The 17,038-nt window shown below is 34.5% G+C and overlaps 1 protein-coding gene and 1 long non-coding RNA gene across 2 annotated transcripts; both read left to right on the top strand.

Annotated features, from left to right (window-relative positions):
- The first annotated feature begins 2,111 nt into the window (after positions 1–2,111).
- LOC136024925 (uncharacterized) lies at positions 2,112–4,767 on the top strand. The gene is made up of 2 exons (XR_010616979.1): positions 2,112–2,328; positions 4,317–4,767. It is a non-coding gene; the product is annotated as an uncharacterized LOC136024925 (long non-coding RNA).
- A 6,531-nt stretch (positions 4,768–11,298) lies between these two features.
- LOC136024619 (transportin-2-like) lies at positions 11,299–14,864 on the top strand. The gene is made up of 2 exons (XM_065700050.1): positions 11,299–11,497; positions 13,647–14,864. The coding sequence occupies exons 1-2, from the start codon at positions 11,345–11,347 to the stop codon at positions 13,953–13,955; spliced, it is 462 nt and encodes a 153-aa protein (XP_065556122.1). The 5' UTR covers positions 11,299–11,344; the 3' UTR covers positions 13,956–14,864.
- Positions 14,865–17,038: the final 2,174 nt, after the last annotated feature.

Below are 17,038 nucleotides of genomic sequence, written 5' to 3'. Positions count from 1 at the left end.
ATTGTTCCATTGCAAAGTTCTGTGCTATTCTATACTACTAAATATCAGTTTTGGCTTCAAAGTATTAAAATACTTGGTGATGCAAGTAATCAATCAATTAATTGTTACTGTGTAAAATTATAAAGAAAAGGTTTTAATCCACTCTCATTTCTGTATCCTACCTACCTTTACATCTCTTATCTAACCTTATCTCTTATCATTTTGGTCTCTTGGGGGTATTATCGGCGATCTGAAACGATTCTTTCTGGCAACCGACTTGTAAAAATTTCAGGTAGCTGAAAATATTCTAGGGGACTGTTAGAAAACAGGAAAATAAATCGAAAAATGGTTCCAATCATCTTACAGGTTATTGTCTTCTGCTCATGATAGTACCGATTTTGTTCTAAAAGCAATATCCTTTATCGAGTACACTTGCCAAAAAGACCTAGACATTTTCTAAGATTTCTAAGCAATTAGAGAAAATAGAGCAAAATCCTTTCAAACATTTTGTAGCATCTTCAAGAAGCTATGGCCTGATATTAAAAGCGGCATCTTCCGCCATCGAATACTTGAGTACTTTTTAAAAATAAATTTTCAATTTAACATGGATTTTCGAGTTCCATCAGTTCACTTAATCATGGCCTTAATAATCCAGCGTCCCGAAAGTCATACCTAACCATATCCAATATGCTGGTTATTAGGTCAAATGCTAATTTAAACTGACAAAAAAAAACCTTAACATCTGATCGGTTCTTATTCTGTGATTTATTTACCCAGTAAAGTTTTGTGTCACAGCGTTTTTACATTTATACTTTTTGTTTGTCTATGCTTGAATCAATACTGTATGGCCTTTTGATTTGGTCAAAAATTGTTTAAATAACTTACCAGTCAAAAGGCTTTATGTTCTCAGGTGTACAGTTGTAGTTTCGGCGATCAAAAATGCCTATTTGGATTTAGTAAAATAGATGAATCTATTAGTTTAAACAAGGACGACTGGTCGTATTTTTTATGTTCTTTAATCCAATTAGCCGCTATTAGATTAATTAAGGTGGTCATCTCGGGTGTTTTCGTATTATATGACGAATGTTTCCAATCTAACCTAACCTAATTGCAACCGTGATTTAGTTGTAGCAAAAGAAAAAAGTATTAACAGCAACCGTAATTGACCTATTGATCTAGTACGATTGAAAAATCTCCAAGGGTAGAATCAAGGAACAGCTGTCATATTTTACATATTCAACAATCTGATTACCCATAAGAGGCGCTCAAGTCGGCTGTGTTAATATTATTATCACAACACATGTTTCCAATATTATGTAATGGTAAAGCATGATTTTGCTGGACTGAAAACTATAAACGCTAACCGTGCTAAAACGGTAGCGGTAACAGTTAAACAACTGTTAAGGGACGTTCAGACCAAAAAGTAAAATTTTTACACTTGAAATTACGTTGCTAAGCCATCAGACCAATCTACTTTCCCTTCAGATTAGCGTCCATAAAAATTATTTTCTTCCTTTAAAAACAACATTTGGAGGGAGACTTTGAATAAATTGGGATGTAGATAGAGGGTATTTAGGTGTGCTGGCCTCAGTCAGCTTGCTGCAATAATGAGTTGTTAGTAGTAGTAACAGTTTTGCATATTTTCCCGGTGGGAAATTCCAAACACGGTCGTAACTATTGTCGTAAGCACATGGGCTTTAGTGTCCTTATCAATCTTGTTCTCAGCTCTTGAACGTTATGGATTATTTTCATATTACACTGCTTGCGAGAAGCTGATTGGTAGATAATATTTTTTAATTCCTCTTTCTAAAATAAACTCTGGAATTATCAAAATTCTCCCCGATGGATGAAACTTTTCCACCGGAGGGTTGTATAATGATATCCCTTTTGAGCTGCAAAAGAAATTGGTACAAGGATCCTCCTCAGTTTGTAGGTTCATTGAGAACAATTATGGAGTTTTGTGCAACATCATATTATCATGCAGCCAATGAACTTCCTGAAAAAAGCTCTGCAGCTTCACAAGAAGCACCGCAGTAGATTCTGCAGCTCCTACTTCACACGATTCGTTTAAGGATTTGGCTGAAACATCAAGAAATTATGCTTCAAGGTAGTCTAGAAAATTGAGAGATAGTCTACTTTTAATTAAATGTCATAATTTTTTTCGTTATTTAGTGTGATTTTATATTAATAAACTTTTTTTTTTAGCTAACAACCTTCAAAAAATTATTTTGCCGCTTCACTAACGCTCCATTTGGAGAAAGAGCTCAGAGATACTTGCTTGGTGGAATTGAACATCTGATTGAAGTACATTCTTCAGAACTCTTACCAGAGGTTCAACACATACTAGAGGTACAAATCAATCTCAAATTTAAGATGTCATCAGATGTTTGTGAGATTATATTTTATGTCCAATTATGTAAAAAGGGTAGATTTGATAGAAGCAATTCTTTCAGGTTGTTGAGAACAGGCTTATCAGTCTGGGTTTAGAGGTGCAGTAGAGCAGTAGCTTTTGGTACAGCTACTGTGTGATTTAATTATCAGCTTTATTTATGCCATACGTTGTTTGAAGGCTACACAAATTAAAAAGACAACTTCTCAAGAAGGCCGAAATTATATTTCAACTCTTGTGATAGTTTAAATATATAGAATAATTATAATACCAAATTATTATCAGGTAAAAAAAAAGGTGGGTTTAACCACATAAAGCAAAAACCCAAACAAAGATATGTTGAAATTTTACAGAGGTAACAAGGAAGGGCAGTTATTGAAAAAAACTTCGCAATGAAGAACCCACACAACTCCTTAAGAACATAATCATTCAACTGCAATCAGCATACGCAAAGAAAAATTAAGGTTATTGTCCTATAATTCTGTATTAAAACATGTGAGTTAATTCCCTAGTGCAAGTATGACTACCGTATAACCGTTGTTAGCACCTGTATTAGTCCGATTTCCTAAGGATATTTCCTGAATATCAAAAGCTGTTCGTGACATGTTGCGGATACTTTCTTTTGATAATTTGTTCGAGATTTATCTCAACATGCACCGAAGGTTTCAGCTTTATACTTTAAGCAATTCTTGTTATATTATATCAACTTTAAGCGATTCTTGTTATATTATAGGTTCATCATTTTGACGAAATGGATGCACATAGTGTCTTTCGATTTAGTTTAGAATCATCCCCCAGCATCCTCTGAAAGCGTCTACTAAATACTCTTAGCCGCTCTTGATATTTTGCAGACGCGCCCTTTCGACTACTTAGGTGTATATAGTATACTTTGATTTTGTTCGACACCCTCCTCACCAATGATTGAAGGTTTCAACTTAATACCCTTAGAAATTACCAAGATATTGGAGATGTGCTCTTTTGACTACCTGGATGCACATACATTCTTATGATTCAATTCGATTTTCTTCTCCACCTTCTCCTTAAAGTTTAAACTAAAAACCCCTAGCTGCTCAGTTATTGTATACTAGCCATTTTGACAATCATGATATTAGTCTACTTTTAGTCTACTTTCATGTTTAATTCCTGGTCTGACATGTTGAGAGCCAAAATAATTGTACAATATCAACGCGGTAGCTCCCAAAAATGTCTGGGACAGTACTGCAACGCAACTGTGACCATGACTGGGGTCTCATTCGGAACCGGTTTTAGACTGATTGGAAACCAGTAACATCTGGATTGCCTCGTGGGTTGGACCTCACTTCCTCAAGGCCATGGTCACACAACAGTTGCATTCGCAATCAGTTAGCAATTCTAGTCTCAAAACAGTTTATATATATATATATATATATATATATATATATATATATATATAGCATAATAATATATATAGCATAATTATAATAATATATATATATATAGCATAATATGTTAGTTCTTCATCACTTTTTCGATGGTTTTATTTCCGTGGGGCTCTTAGAAAATGTAAATTTTTAAATCACACCTTATCTACCCATGTAAGTTTTTGCCCAGAAAATTTCTTTTCCGCCAAAAACTAATCCATGCTACCCCCGCCCCTCCTTAGGTAGTGCTCATTTTCACATTTACCATTTATCTTTTATTGACTAATTCAGTTTTTAGGAACACATTTGTATCTGTGCTTTTCCTATATCACAAAATGTTCCAGGAAAGTCTAAAAGGATTTGTTAATAGCAAGCATAATTATACGTGAAGAAAAAAGGTCTTGACCAGACATAGCAACCATCTCGAGGTTTTCGCTCTTGTAATGTATTCAGCCAGTCTTCAAAATGTATCCTTTTATAAATTTTTTAGTTCGGAAAAACATATTGTCTATTGTCTGCAAATGATTGACTTTTCTTTTCTTTTCTAGATAATGAAGTAGCTGGGCAGTAAATTTCGGAAAGTAAATTTCTCTGTATAAGCCTGTTCTCTGTTGCATTCGTCTTTTTGTGTATAGACGCTTATATTTACATAAAAAGACAGTGCAGCAGAACTGGTTTCTTATAATTTTAAAGTTTAAATAAAAAAAACAAGGGTTCTAAACCTCAAGTTAAATAGAATATCAGTAAAATTTGCGTATATTTTTTTTTGCTCCCCTTTTTATATTTTACTAAAAAAATAGAACCCTCAAAAAAATTTTAATCAATTTTGCTTCAATTTTTTGCTCATCCTTCACCTAACGAATTTACTGCTCATTGAAGCTGTGCAATTATGTGGCCTCTGCTTCTGCCAAAGAACCTCTTCCTGACTCAACATACAACAACATTTTTTTATTTTATATTTTAATATAAATTTAATCAATAAAATATTGTTTCTTTGTATTCTTGCAAACTGCTTGTTGTTCTTAGAGCTAGGGATAGTTCATAGGGACGGAGTACAAGATAGAGAAAATTAAAATAAATACATAACTATGTTTATCAAAACAATTTATGAAGAGCACTTACTATACACGAACAACTATTGTATACTTTCAACTTTAAGCATCCCCTTTTAAGAAGGGGATGCCATGAAGGAAAAGTGATATTGTGGTTATGTTTCAAAAACAGTTTCGACAGACCTATTTTGGGCCCGCCATTTTATATTTGCCGATTAATGCTAAACTTAAAAAATGTAGCTAGGACTTTTTTATATATAGAGTGAACCTGATAAAAGTAGGAAAGGGGATCTTGCTTGTCCAAAAACCCCATTGCCAGGGTTTACTGTATCTATATGCTTACTAATGGCGAAGTAATAATAATCATAAAATGACTAAAATAATTCATTCTTTCAAATATATTGACCATCGGGTAAAGAATAATTTCAATTGAAAATATATTGCGTATTCATTGAAGAGGCAATGCTACTAATTGTTTTGGGGAGTTAAATGAGGGTTCCACAACTCATATTAATGGCCTTTTCCTTTTCTTTTTGTGCTGGATTTCTTCATTCAATTTAGTCTGTTTGGTTTAAGATTGTTAACTTAGAGGATTCGACTTATGCCCGCTCTGGTCTCTAAAATTGTGTCTTTTCTTTCGCGAAAATGCATCGTTTTCATGCATTGAATTTTAAATCAAATAACAGTGTATACAGTACTTTTGCGTTGACGATAGCTTCTGGTCTATGGATGTGCATCCTAACCCCAAAAAACCTTTGGGCGTTTTCATGAGTATCTAGGCTTGTATGAAAGCCTAGAGGAAACTTTTAAGAACCTAATAAAATTATTGAAGAAGAATTTTTATCGTCCTTCAAAAGAACTATGCAGTAAGGTCGTGGAAATATGGCATATATTTTATGACATTTTACAAAATGTTGAAGATTAGCAAAAAAATATATAAAACGCCTTTTAAACCGTCGATTGTTGAAAAGACGCTATACTTTTGACTGTGGGGGAGACCTGTACTTAACGCTTTCGGTCTCTAAAACTCATGAAAATTTGGTTATAATAGATTTTGAGTTGATTGTAAATCGAAAGTAACTCTAGAACAAAAGAGGTTATAGCATTAAGCGTTAATTATTTATAGCATAAGTGCAACAGCATTTTTCATAAGCTTGCTCTTTGGGAAACAAGTTCTTTCTGCTGTTGTAATTGAAAATACCCTTTATAACAATTTTTTGGCCGATTCGAGATATAAGGCTCAACCCCTTTTCATAGATTGTTGGCAACAGTAGTATTTTTTTAGTAATGACTTTAGTGCAATCAGGCTTTCTAAACATAGGAATTGATTATCCCTTGTGAGGTGTTTCTTTACCTACCGTAACGGTGATACTAGTATATAGCTAGTAAGAATGGTGGGTACTCAGAAGAATATCCATTGACACCCTGTTATATCTCTAGAAGCCGTATTATTAATCTTTTGGAGGAGTATAAACAGCTTTCTATGAGCTCTGCAGAACACGGGCATTCATTTTTGGGAACAAGTTTTTTGTAAAATTTGTAGAGAAGTATAATTGAGATGGATGGCATTGTGTCCATAGAAGGTATAATTTCACCATGCTTTCTTGCCCAGAAGGAACAAACCCATTCGAGAATATCTACCGCGTGAATGGATGGTGAAAATATATTTTTGAGGAGATGGGATTAATCAATATTCTTTATAGCTTTACCTCCAAAGATGAAACCAGGGGGTTGCACGATCTTTGACTGACTAACTGATTTTTGTGTGTGTTCTCTCTGTCTTTGATTTTTGGAAACTGACCCTCTTGGCAATAGATCACTTTTCTGTCTCCACAAGATATACCTGTGGGTACCGGGAAATCTAGGTTGTGTCTCCATTTCTAAGGACATTTGTCAGTATCAGTAAAAAAGTATAGAGAATTCTTTACCTCAAAACAGATCTGAAAACACTGTCAATTAGTCCAATCTGTTTTAATGTATTGCACCTTGCATACGGTAAAGCCCTGCTTGTCCATAAATGTGGTCATGATAAAAGTTGAAAAAATCAAAAAGAAAGTGTTCTCCACTAATATTTAATATTTGCACCATAATGCATTTTAAGTTACATAAGCCGATTTTTTTTCTGTTGACAAGATTATTACCTGCCCTTTAAATAAAAATGGTTAATGGCCTCTTTTGAATTATATTATTGAAAACAGGAAGTTTTGCATAAAAAGCAAAAAGTTCAAACCAAACGAGAACCAAAAAGTAAAATCCAAAAGATTTTGCATAAACTCTTAGTTTGAGCAAAATGATTTTGATAAATCAAGCAGAAATCCATAAGAGAAGGGAACTTAAAATGATGAAAAATGAAAAGAGTGAATGAAAGCAAGCTTAGAATGAACGTAAGTTGCCGTAAGTAAGGGTGGTGATGTCTAGTGCGGGCTAATCAACAAAAAACTTTAAAAAATCCTCAGAAAAACCGGTAATTTAAGGCATTACTTAAAGTTTATTTTAGCTCTTGGGATGCAAGTTTCGAGTAGGGACTATAAGAATGATTGATAAAACCCAGCAAATTAAATACGATTTTCCGTTTTACTCTGACACAATCTTCCTATATTAGCTGTCTTACAAAACAAAATTGAGTCTTCGTCAGTATGGATATATACACTGTCTGTGTCAACTAGAATTTCCCTGTGGACATTGAGATTGGCAAAGCCATTTAGCCTACTTTACGTCACGTTTCTTAGGTATGTCTTGATTCTCCGAAGTTGTGCTGGTCGATACAGGTCTAGTGATTAAAATATTAATTAAGATATGGATGTTCGGAGAGATTGCTTTGCCACAAATATTTAGAAAATCAGTTGCATTGACATGGTGTGCCTTGTTCCGTTAGAGAAATTTTTGCCAAATTTTTCTTTCCGCCATCAAACGTTTAAGGTGTTGTTTTCCAAATCTTCTTCATAAATTTCGATCAACTTCAAAAATGGCTCTTTCATCTCTTTACTTTCTTCACTATTCTATGGATAAGTGTGAAGCAAACAGTGAAACCCTTTTAAAATATTCTTGTGCTTTAAGAGACGTTCTTCTATAAAGTTTTATACTTTCAATCCAGAAGATGAATAAGTTAATTCTTTAAAATTGTTCTGTGCTTTCGGCTGAGACATTTCTTCTGTGTATCTGCCTGTCTACAATCCTTGTAACACTAATTGTAGTTCCATTCTTTTTGGCCAAATTTCCATTCAATTTGGCCAAAGAAAATAAAATCAGTGAAAAATAGAATGTTAAACTTTATTTTGCCGTGGGGGGAGGGAAGGTGTCAGCACGCCATAAGTTGAACACCTTACGAATCGTGCATGTTGTTTTAATATCTCTGGCGGGGTGTCCATATTGCTGATGGACGGGTTCTCTTTAGTAACAAACGTAGTGAAAGCCAATTCAAGTTTCGTTCCACTTTCTTTTTTAATCTTAGCAATGCTTGATATAGAAACAGGGCCCTTGACTGATACCTAGTGCTTTACTGAACTAAGTATACATTACAATATAATACTCTTCTGATCTTGTCAAGTGCCTGACATAAGGCTCTTTAGAAGGGCAGTCCAGTAGACGTGAAACAAATATACCCTCATTCAAAATTCAAATCAAATAACAGTGGTCCCCCAATTACCTAAAAAAATTTCACATAATACCAATCTATTAGCTTTATTCAAGTTCATAATTTTTCCTTTTTCCATTTCAAACACCATAATTAGTTAAGGCCTTTTCATTGTAGTTGCCCTGAAAAATTAAAAAAGTACACCAGCTTTGCCTGAAAAACTTTATTGAAGACACGGCTGAATGTGAAAATTGCCTTTGCCTTTGAAATTTATTCTGCTTTTCAACTGGCTGCAAACTACCACGTTTTCTAATATTTTCTCATGCTGTCGATCAATGAGTTTCTTAAATTGAAATTGCTGGAACTCAAATAAGGAGAAATAATATGTAAAAATATCGTACAGATATGTAAGTTTCTGAACCGTCTCTATTTGACAATACGGGAGAATAAGGACACGGAAAAAAAACGAAGCTATCCACAGAAAAAAAGAAAATGATTTTTCAAAAAAAAAATCTTATTTGAGCCATGATTTCAATGAGGCTTTTTCAGGAAAAGACTTCGCGCTTCTGATTTTTTTTTTCTTAGGAACTAAGCGGATTTGAAAATTGTTTCCACTCAACCAATTTCGCCTAAGAAAGCTATAATAAAGAAAGGTCAGTACTTGGAATTCTAATTTTTTTTTTCTTTTGTTGTCCTGTTGCCTTGCATTGTCTTGCTTTGCCTGCTTGGTCTCCGAACAGAAACAGAATAGAAACCTGTCTAAGATACGTGACTGACATAACTGGACCGGATCAGCTCTCTTTGGTGGAATTGAGGGGGGGGGGGGGGTAATTTTGAAAATTGAGGTTTTTGTAACTTACGAAAAAGTGACCAGATCTTAATGAAATTTGATATTTAGAAGGATCTTGTGCTTTCAAGTTCTAATTTCAAATTCCGACCAGATCCTGTGACATTCGAGGGAGTTGGAGGGGGAAACCTAAATTCTTGGGAAACATGAAAATTTGGGTATTTTTATCTTACGAATAGATGATCGGATCGTAATGAAATTTGATTTTTAGAAGGAATTCATGTCTCAGAGCTCTTATTTCAAATCCCGACCAGATCTTTTGACATTGGGGGGAGTTGGAGGGGGAAATCTTGGAAAAACACTTGGAGTGGAGGAATCGGGATGAAGCTTGGTGGATAGAATAAACAAATGTCCTTGATACGTGATTGACAGAATCGTACTGGATTCGCTCTCTTTGGGGGAGTTGGGGGGAGGGGTTCAGTGATTTGGCGAGTTCGGTGCTTCTGGACGTGCTAGGGCGATGAAAATTGGTAGGCGTGTCAGGGAGCTGCACAATTTGACTTGATAAAGTCGTTTTCCGAGATTTGACCATCTGCGGGGTGAAAGGGAGAGGAAAAATTAGAAAAAATTAGGTATTTATAACTTACGAGTGGGTGATCGGATCTTAATGAATTTTGATATTTAGAAGGACTTTGTGACTCAGAGCTCTTATTTTAAATCTTGACCGGCATTAAGCTTCTTATTTTCCTTTTTAAATCAATCTATTGATTCATAGGATTTTGTTAGAGCTCATACCATATGATCTCTTGGCTCTTAGCTCTTCTCGCCTCGTCACAAGTGCCATATGAGCTCTTAGCTCTTGTTATTGTTTACTGTTTTGTTGTTAGAATTATAACCGAGCATTTTAACACGTGTCTTTTGTAGATGAACCGACTCGTTTGTCAATTCTATAGCGTTACCACCAATTCTCTAGTGAAGTAAGACAATTTATCAAGAGTGAATGTCTGTGGGCCATAAGAGACCCATCTTTACCTATAAGAACATACGTAGATATACTTATAACAACAATAGCATCAAGAGGCGAACTCTCATGCTGGCCAGAATTGTTACCAACTTTAAGTAATTTACTGGACTCAACTGATTATAATGTCTGTGAAGTAGGTTAAATTTTAGCTTCACTTTTTTATTTTGTTCCTTATTTTTTTTTCATTTTCTTCTTCTTTCCTGTAATTTTCCTTTAAACTATGACTTCCTTTTGTTGCAGCGATAGGAACATGTTTTATTGGGAAATCCTGATATGACTGATGCCTCAAAACCTACATGCAGGGCTGGAAGTATTGTTTTTTTGGAAGGAGAGGGAGAATTAAAAAAAAAAATTGACGATTTATTGAGTAAATAATCTGCTTGTTTCACCTTATATAGCTATTTTTTGTTCTAAAAATTGATTCATTTCATTTTGCTTTGAGACTGACATTTGTGTAGCTATGACTTGCATATTGAGCTTTTTGTCATAACTGGTACCACAAATCTGGGCATGATGAAAAAATTTCATTTAGCAATTTTCATGTCTAGTGTCTCAAAATCTGTAGCCTTTGGATGCAGGAATTGTTTTTCTTTTTAGATGTCTTGCTCCACCATACATAATTTTGGTTTTAACAACTATTTTTGGTATCTTATTATTTATGCTTTGAACAAGGCCGTGTCTAGGGAAGAGGGTAGAGGATTTGACCCCCCCCCCCCTGGAAATGGCTCGTGAAAATGTAAAAAAAATGCATATAAACAATTTTGAGCGTTTTTTTTTTAGTTTTTATTGTAACTCCCCTCCCTCCCCCCAACTAAAATCCTGAATGCGCCCTTGGCTTTCAAACTACGATATCTTTTATAGCCGTGATGTGAAACTATTGACCAATTTTGGCACGGGTGATGCCACAAAATCTTTGAGTGTAGAAGGAGTCCACACTCAACGAGATTTCTCTTAGAAATGAAGCCTGGTAAATCCAGAACGCAACTGTGCGACTATTGTTCTTTTTTCTTTTCCTTTTTTCGTTCAGTTTTTCTTCAGATTTTTTATTTCAGTTGATCAAGTCTAAATTTTTTTCCTAGGGAACATTTGGAGTATTGAAGGAAATATGTGAAGATTCCGATGACTTTTACTACCTCACGATGACCGATGATCTGAATTATCTCATACCGAAATTCCTTCAGTTGCTTAGCCATACTACCCATAAAATCAGGTCACATTCCATATCCTGCATCAACCAGTTCGTCTTGTCAAGACCTCAAGCACTTATAGTTAATATTGATGCATTTATTGAGGTATGGTTCTCTTTGTTTATTTTTTTCAGTCAACTATTTTTTGTGAAAAAAATAAAGTAAAAAAAAAATCTCAAAATCTTTCACATGCCAGAACTGTAGTTTTTTTTATGTCGTGCTAATAAAATGTACAAAATCGTTGAAAAACTATAATAAAATCAACACAAATTGTAAAAAAAAATGACATAAATATGCTGGTACTTTAGAACCGTAAAATTTCAGAAAAGTGAAAAGAAATTTAGTTCATATCTCACGTGTCCCGAGACGGTCGCCTGAAGAGTGGGAACAGGTGCTGCTGCGTGGCGGAGTATAAGCCTAAGGGAATGATGAAAAAGAAAAGGACATTTTTTTAAATAGGTTGGCTCAAAAGGGATAATCCAAAGTTCTATATAGTATATAGTGTCTTAAATAGTACGTTGCCTCAGTTTATTTGTAGAGTAGCAAGGTATCTGGAAATTTTGTCAAATAAAACAAAATAATAATTATAAAAAAATCTCAGTACAAAGTAAATGTAATGTTTTACTTATGCCTTTTTCTGAGTGTTAAGTGTTTGTTTCAAGGACCTTTTTTTCAATTTCTAAGTACTAGTATTAGGTTAAAGTAGTTTTCCATTTAAGCGTTTTATGATGATCGCTGTTCAAAGTTTATGTTATTTGTGTCTTTTGTTTATGTTATGGTACTGTGTTCATGGCTGTATATTTGGCTTTAAAATACACTTATCTATCTATCTATATTTAGATAGTTTTCATCCAGGCTCTGGATTCGGTTATAAGTTATAACCGACTCTGATTCCAGACATTTTCAATATATACCAACCCCATTCAGCAAAAACTGACTAAATTTCAACTCCACGACTCCGAATTCATAGCCCAGGTTTCCATGCATATTAATCAGTTCAATTCTTAAATAATAGGGTGGCTTTTTTTTTATCGTTGATAAAGGCCTTTTCTGATGGACATGAAGCCGAAATATTTTTGGACTTTTACTATTATTAGTAAATTAAGGGTTTTATTTTTTTATTTTCCACTGTCTTATTTGAAATGTTATGCCCCATTTTCTACATTTTCATCCTGATTTCGACCTAGGCAGAAGAAACAAAAATAATTTTCAAAATCCAAACTAATTGATCCGGATTCTTTTTAATGAGATTAAGTGGTGTATGCCCTACTTATGTTTGCTTTGTATGAAGGTGTGTTTTTTTCGATTGTGGGTTGTTCTGTTTCTCCTTTTCGTTATATGTTTTGTTTAATTTAGGTTAATTTTTTTTTCTGTCGGTAAAGCCATCCGGACGTAAATCCAAAATATACGGACTTTTATTATTATTAGTGAAGATAGTTTTTTTTTTGTTATTTTCCACTGTTTATTTGAAATATTATATCCGTTTTTTTTTCGTTTTCTTTTAAGGCAGAAAAAAAAAATACACCATCTAAAATAATTGATCCGGTTTAATGAAATTTATATATTTGACGTACTTATGTTTGTATTTGTGCTATTGCATGGTGAATATTTTCATAATGGACATCGTTAAGGTGTGAGTTTTTGTCGTTTGTGTTTTGTTTTTTATTTGTAATTGTATTGTTCAATCTAGTTTAGTTTTTTTTTTTTCGGTTGGTAAAGGCTTCCGGACGTAAAGCCCACATATTCGGACTTTTATTATTACTAGGGAAAAAACTTTTTTGTTGTTTTCGACTGTCTTATTTGAAATATTATACTCGTTTTTCTAGATTTCTATTTTGTTTCGTCCAAGGTGGAAGAGACAACGAAAATTTACAAAGCTAAAATCGATTTTCATTTGATTCGATATAACGGTAATCTATCAGACGCAAATAGTGACAAAGACTACACTGCCTTTCCATCACCAACATCCATAACAGGAAGAACTATAGGGAATTCTTTTCGTAAGACAGTGGAAATCTAATTTGAATGAATATTTGCTTATTTGAATAAGTTTTGCTGAGGACGGCCCTTGGACTTAGGGCCGAAATATTCATTCAAAATAGATTTCCATCGTCTTACGAAAAAAATTCCCTTTTGTTCTTCTTGTTTTTGAAATCTACCAGGCAATCTAACGGTAATCTAATGGTAATTCTAGGCAATCTAAAATAATTCTTTTTAATAGAGATATAATTCTTTTTAATTTTTCGTTTTTCAGGGACTTATTCTTCTGGCAGTGGACAATGACTCGGATATTCGAAAAAATGTATGTCGAGCATTTGTGATGCTCCTCGAAGTTGCATTAGAAGCTTGTGAATTCTGGCTAAATTTGGCTGAAGTGTGTCGAGATGTTTTGGGACCATTTTTGCCCCAACTTATACCGGTGCTCATAAAGGGGATGAGATATTCAGAATTAGACGTTATATTGCTGAAGGTAAGAGGGATAACTTTGATTACTTTTACTTCAAAATCAAAGGACTGTATGAAAAATTTAGGGACTAATGGGGTATTTTGTGCAAATCGTTGAATTTTATGTAGGAATTTGTGTGAAGGTTAATGCTTGTTTATTGTCTTTAGTTATTCCATAGCTACCATAAGATCTATTGCACCAAATTTAGCTATCATGAGATCCATTGCATCAATTTTCAAATTAAATCCAAATCGATACCATGTCTGAAAAATGTAGGGACTAGTGTGGTATGTTGCACAAATCGTTGAATTTGTTGGCCCGACCAATATGGATTTTGATGCTATTGTTGTCATAAGTATTTCCACGTATGCTCTTATAGGAAAAGATGGGTCTCTTACGGCCCGTAGACATTCACTCTTGATAAATTTTCTTACTTCATTTGGGAATTGGTGGTAACGGTATAGAATTGACAAACGAGTCGGTTCATCTAATTGTGATAAGTTTGAGAGTTTCTGACACTATTCATCTTCATGTCAGCATAATCAAACAGTTCAATGAACTGACGCGAATAATTTTCTTTGGATAATTGGAATAAAATGGCTTGCTTAGCATATTCGTCCATCCTCAATTCCATTAGTGTATTACCTTGGGAAAAATTAAAACAAAATAAAATATAAAACGGGTATTAATTTTCTAATAAGACAGTCAGAAAATAACAAAAAAAAACTTTTTTTTTGTCACTGATAATATTAAAAGTCCAAATATCTCAGCTTCATCTCTGGAAGCCTTTGCCAACAGAAAAAAAAGGAAAAGAACAAATAAACTAACCTAAAATAAACAAAACATGCAAAAAGGGAAAAGTAACACAAACACTATACAAAAAAAAAAAACAATAAGAAAACATGCTGATTTTTCTGTATGTGTAGATACTGATTTAAATCGCTGTGCTAATTGTTTCTTGTGCCTCTTATTTAGTTCCTGTATGTTCTTTAAATTTGTGTATCAAATTTTGAAATTATAGCTGAAATAAATGGTTGATAGACATACTCTCTCTTAATTTATCCTTTTGAAATCTAGAACTAGAGATTTCCAACGTTAAGGTCATAAATTGTTGTTTTGTATATATTCCATTGTTGCCAGATGTTTGATTTTAAGTTACGCCATTGTAAAAGTGAAAATGCGCCGAAACCTCCATTTTTTTTCAGTAAAAATGCGCCAACTGAATGATCCTCCCTCCAAAAAAAAATTCCGATTAAAAAAAAAGAAATAGTGCGCAAACGCTTCAAAAAAGCGCAAATTCAGACCACTCTGATACTACCTCGCTTATAATAATTTTTTTCGAATTTGGTTACAAGATTTCTAAGTTTCATTGACTAATTTGTAGGCAAATTAATTGACTAATGAACTGAAGAATTTATTAGGCCGTGTTGGATAGTGCAGCCAAATCGAACTTCAGGTTTTTTTTTGTTTTTTTTAATCTGTCTAGATAAAGACCTGGTTATGTGATGAATTCAATCATTCCCATGGCTAAGAGGAAGACCCCCCCCCCCCAAGAAACATCCTCAAGAGCTAATTTTGGGGGAAAGTGATTCCTTCCCTACCTGGTCAGGCCCCTCGAAGTATGGGCACTGTTGCGTCTTTCTGAAGGAACATAAAATAAATAAACAGTGCCTGAATGAAAAAGGAAAAAAGGTAGACCCTTGCTTAGCATTAAATAACATCACTTCTGATTTCTTCTCATTAAACTGAAGGCCTATTTTTCCACATTCTACTTGGAACTGAATAAAATTCTCCAAACCGCGAAGGAGACGGCTCAGATTAAGTACATCGTCTGCATAATTTATTAGTGATGGATCAATTCCTCTCAGAATGTATGTCATATTTGACTTAGATTACGGTTTGACGTTGCTCTTATTAAATGCGGTAGGTGATGTCAATGCACCCTGCTTTACACCTTTTTTAACAGGAAGCACCCGGTTATTTGTCAAGTTTAGTGTTGTCGGTAGCTCAAACTCAGCTTTAAAATTTTGATACATATCATATAAAGGGTTTAACATACATGGGTCAACACCTGCTAGGCCCATGTCTAAAAAAATCTGCTCATGAACTAGTGAATCGAAGGCCCGTCTAACATCATGCGCAGCGAGAGCTATGCTCTCATAGCTTTTCTCAGCATCTATCAAGGCCGAAACGAGAACAGAAAAAGCATGGCCACAGCCTAGACTAGGCTGAAAACCGAATTGATGGTCTGAAACTGTGCATTTTGACCGCAGTTCGTCAACAATAAGTGCCTCAAATAACTTACAAAAAACTATAGCCGCAGTTATAGGTCGGAATGACGAGCACTGGCAAGGTGGCTATCCCTTTTTAGGCACAGGTGTTAGTATTCCTATTGAAAAAGAATCAGGCACAATACCCAGGTTAAAAATCATTTGAAAAAGAAGGGCAAGGTGCTCAAGGAACATCTCGCTGCCAAATAGCAGGTGAAGAATTGATACACTATCACAACCACAAGATTCCTTTTTTTTAGTTTTCTAATAGCAGTACGGACAAAACACCTCGTAATTATAATACCCGGACTGTTTTTTTCTCGCTTACGTGAGAAGAAATCCTCCAGTTTCACACCGAAACTTTTTTGTAGCCGGATATCAGGATCCGAAAATTCATCTGTAATACTGAACCCAATTATCTCGAGATACTGAGGTCATTGTTACATGAGACCTTTCTTTAAACAATGAAGACCAAAGTTTATTCGGGTGGGTAAGGACAGCCTGAGATGAAGAACGAATAATGGCACTACTGTGTAGTGTGATTCTTTCGTGAAATTACGTTTACTATGAATTCGAACCTTATTCACCCAACCGTCTCGTGGACAGCCAGCCTCACGCCAAACCGAAAGCCAAAATTTTGCCGAGTTACACACGTTCTGCAGAATAATATTTGCAGACCAGCCTGGTACTTCGGTACCAGGCCAGACCTGTCTAGACGGTACTGCTGACTGTTCAGCGAGACGTAATGCGTGCACAAGCTCACTAAAATAAATATTCAACCAAATCCGTGATTCCATCGGATATTTCATTAAACTAACTATCAGCAGATCAAAAGGAACACGGATATTTGAAACAAGTACATCACTAGTCGACTGAAATTAACTCAAAGACGTACATTTCCAATCAAACAAAATAAGGACACTTCTGGAG

The sequence above is a fragment of the Artemia franciscana genome, chromosome 3 (genome assembly GCF_032884065.1).
Source record: "Artemia franciscana chromosome 3, ASM3288406v1, whole genome shotgun sequence".
NCBI classification, from domain to species: Eukaryota; Metazoa; Arthropoda; class Branchiopoda; order Anostraca; family Artemiidae; genus Artemia; species Artemia franciscana.
This window is presented reverse-complemented; position numbering and strand designations above follow the sequence as displayed.

What these genes read in the sequence shown, in the direction of transcription:
- LOC136024619 (XM_065700050.1), top strand. Translation starts at nt 11,345, where the DNA reads ATGACCGATGATCTGAATTATCTCATACCGAAATTCCTTCAGTTGCTT. An exon ending in ATATTGATGCATTTATTGAG is followed by an intron (nt 11,498 to 13,646) that starts GTATGGTTCTCT and finishes TTCGTTTTTCAG; the next exon opens with GGACTTATTCTTCTGGCAGT.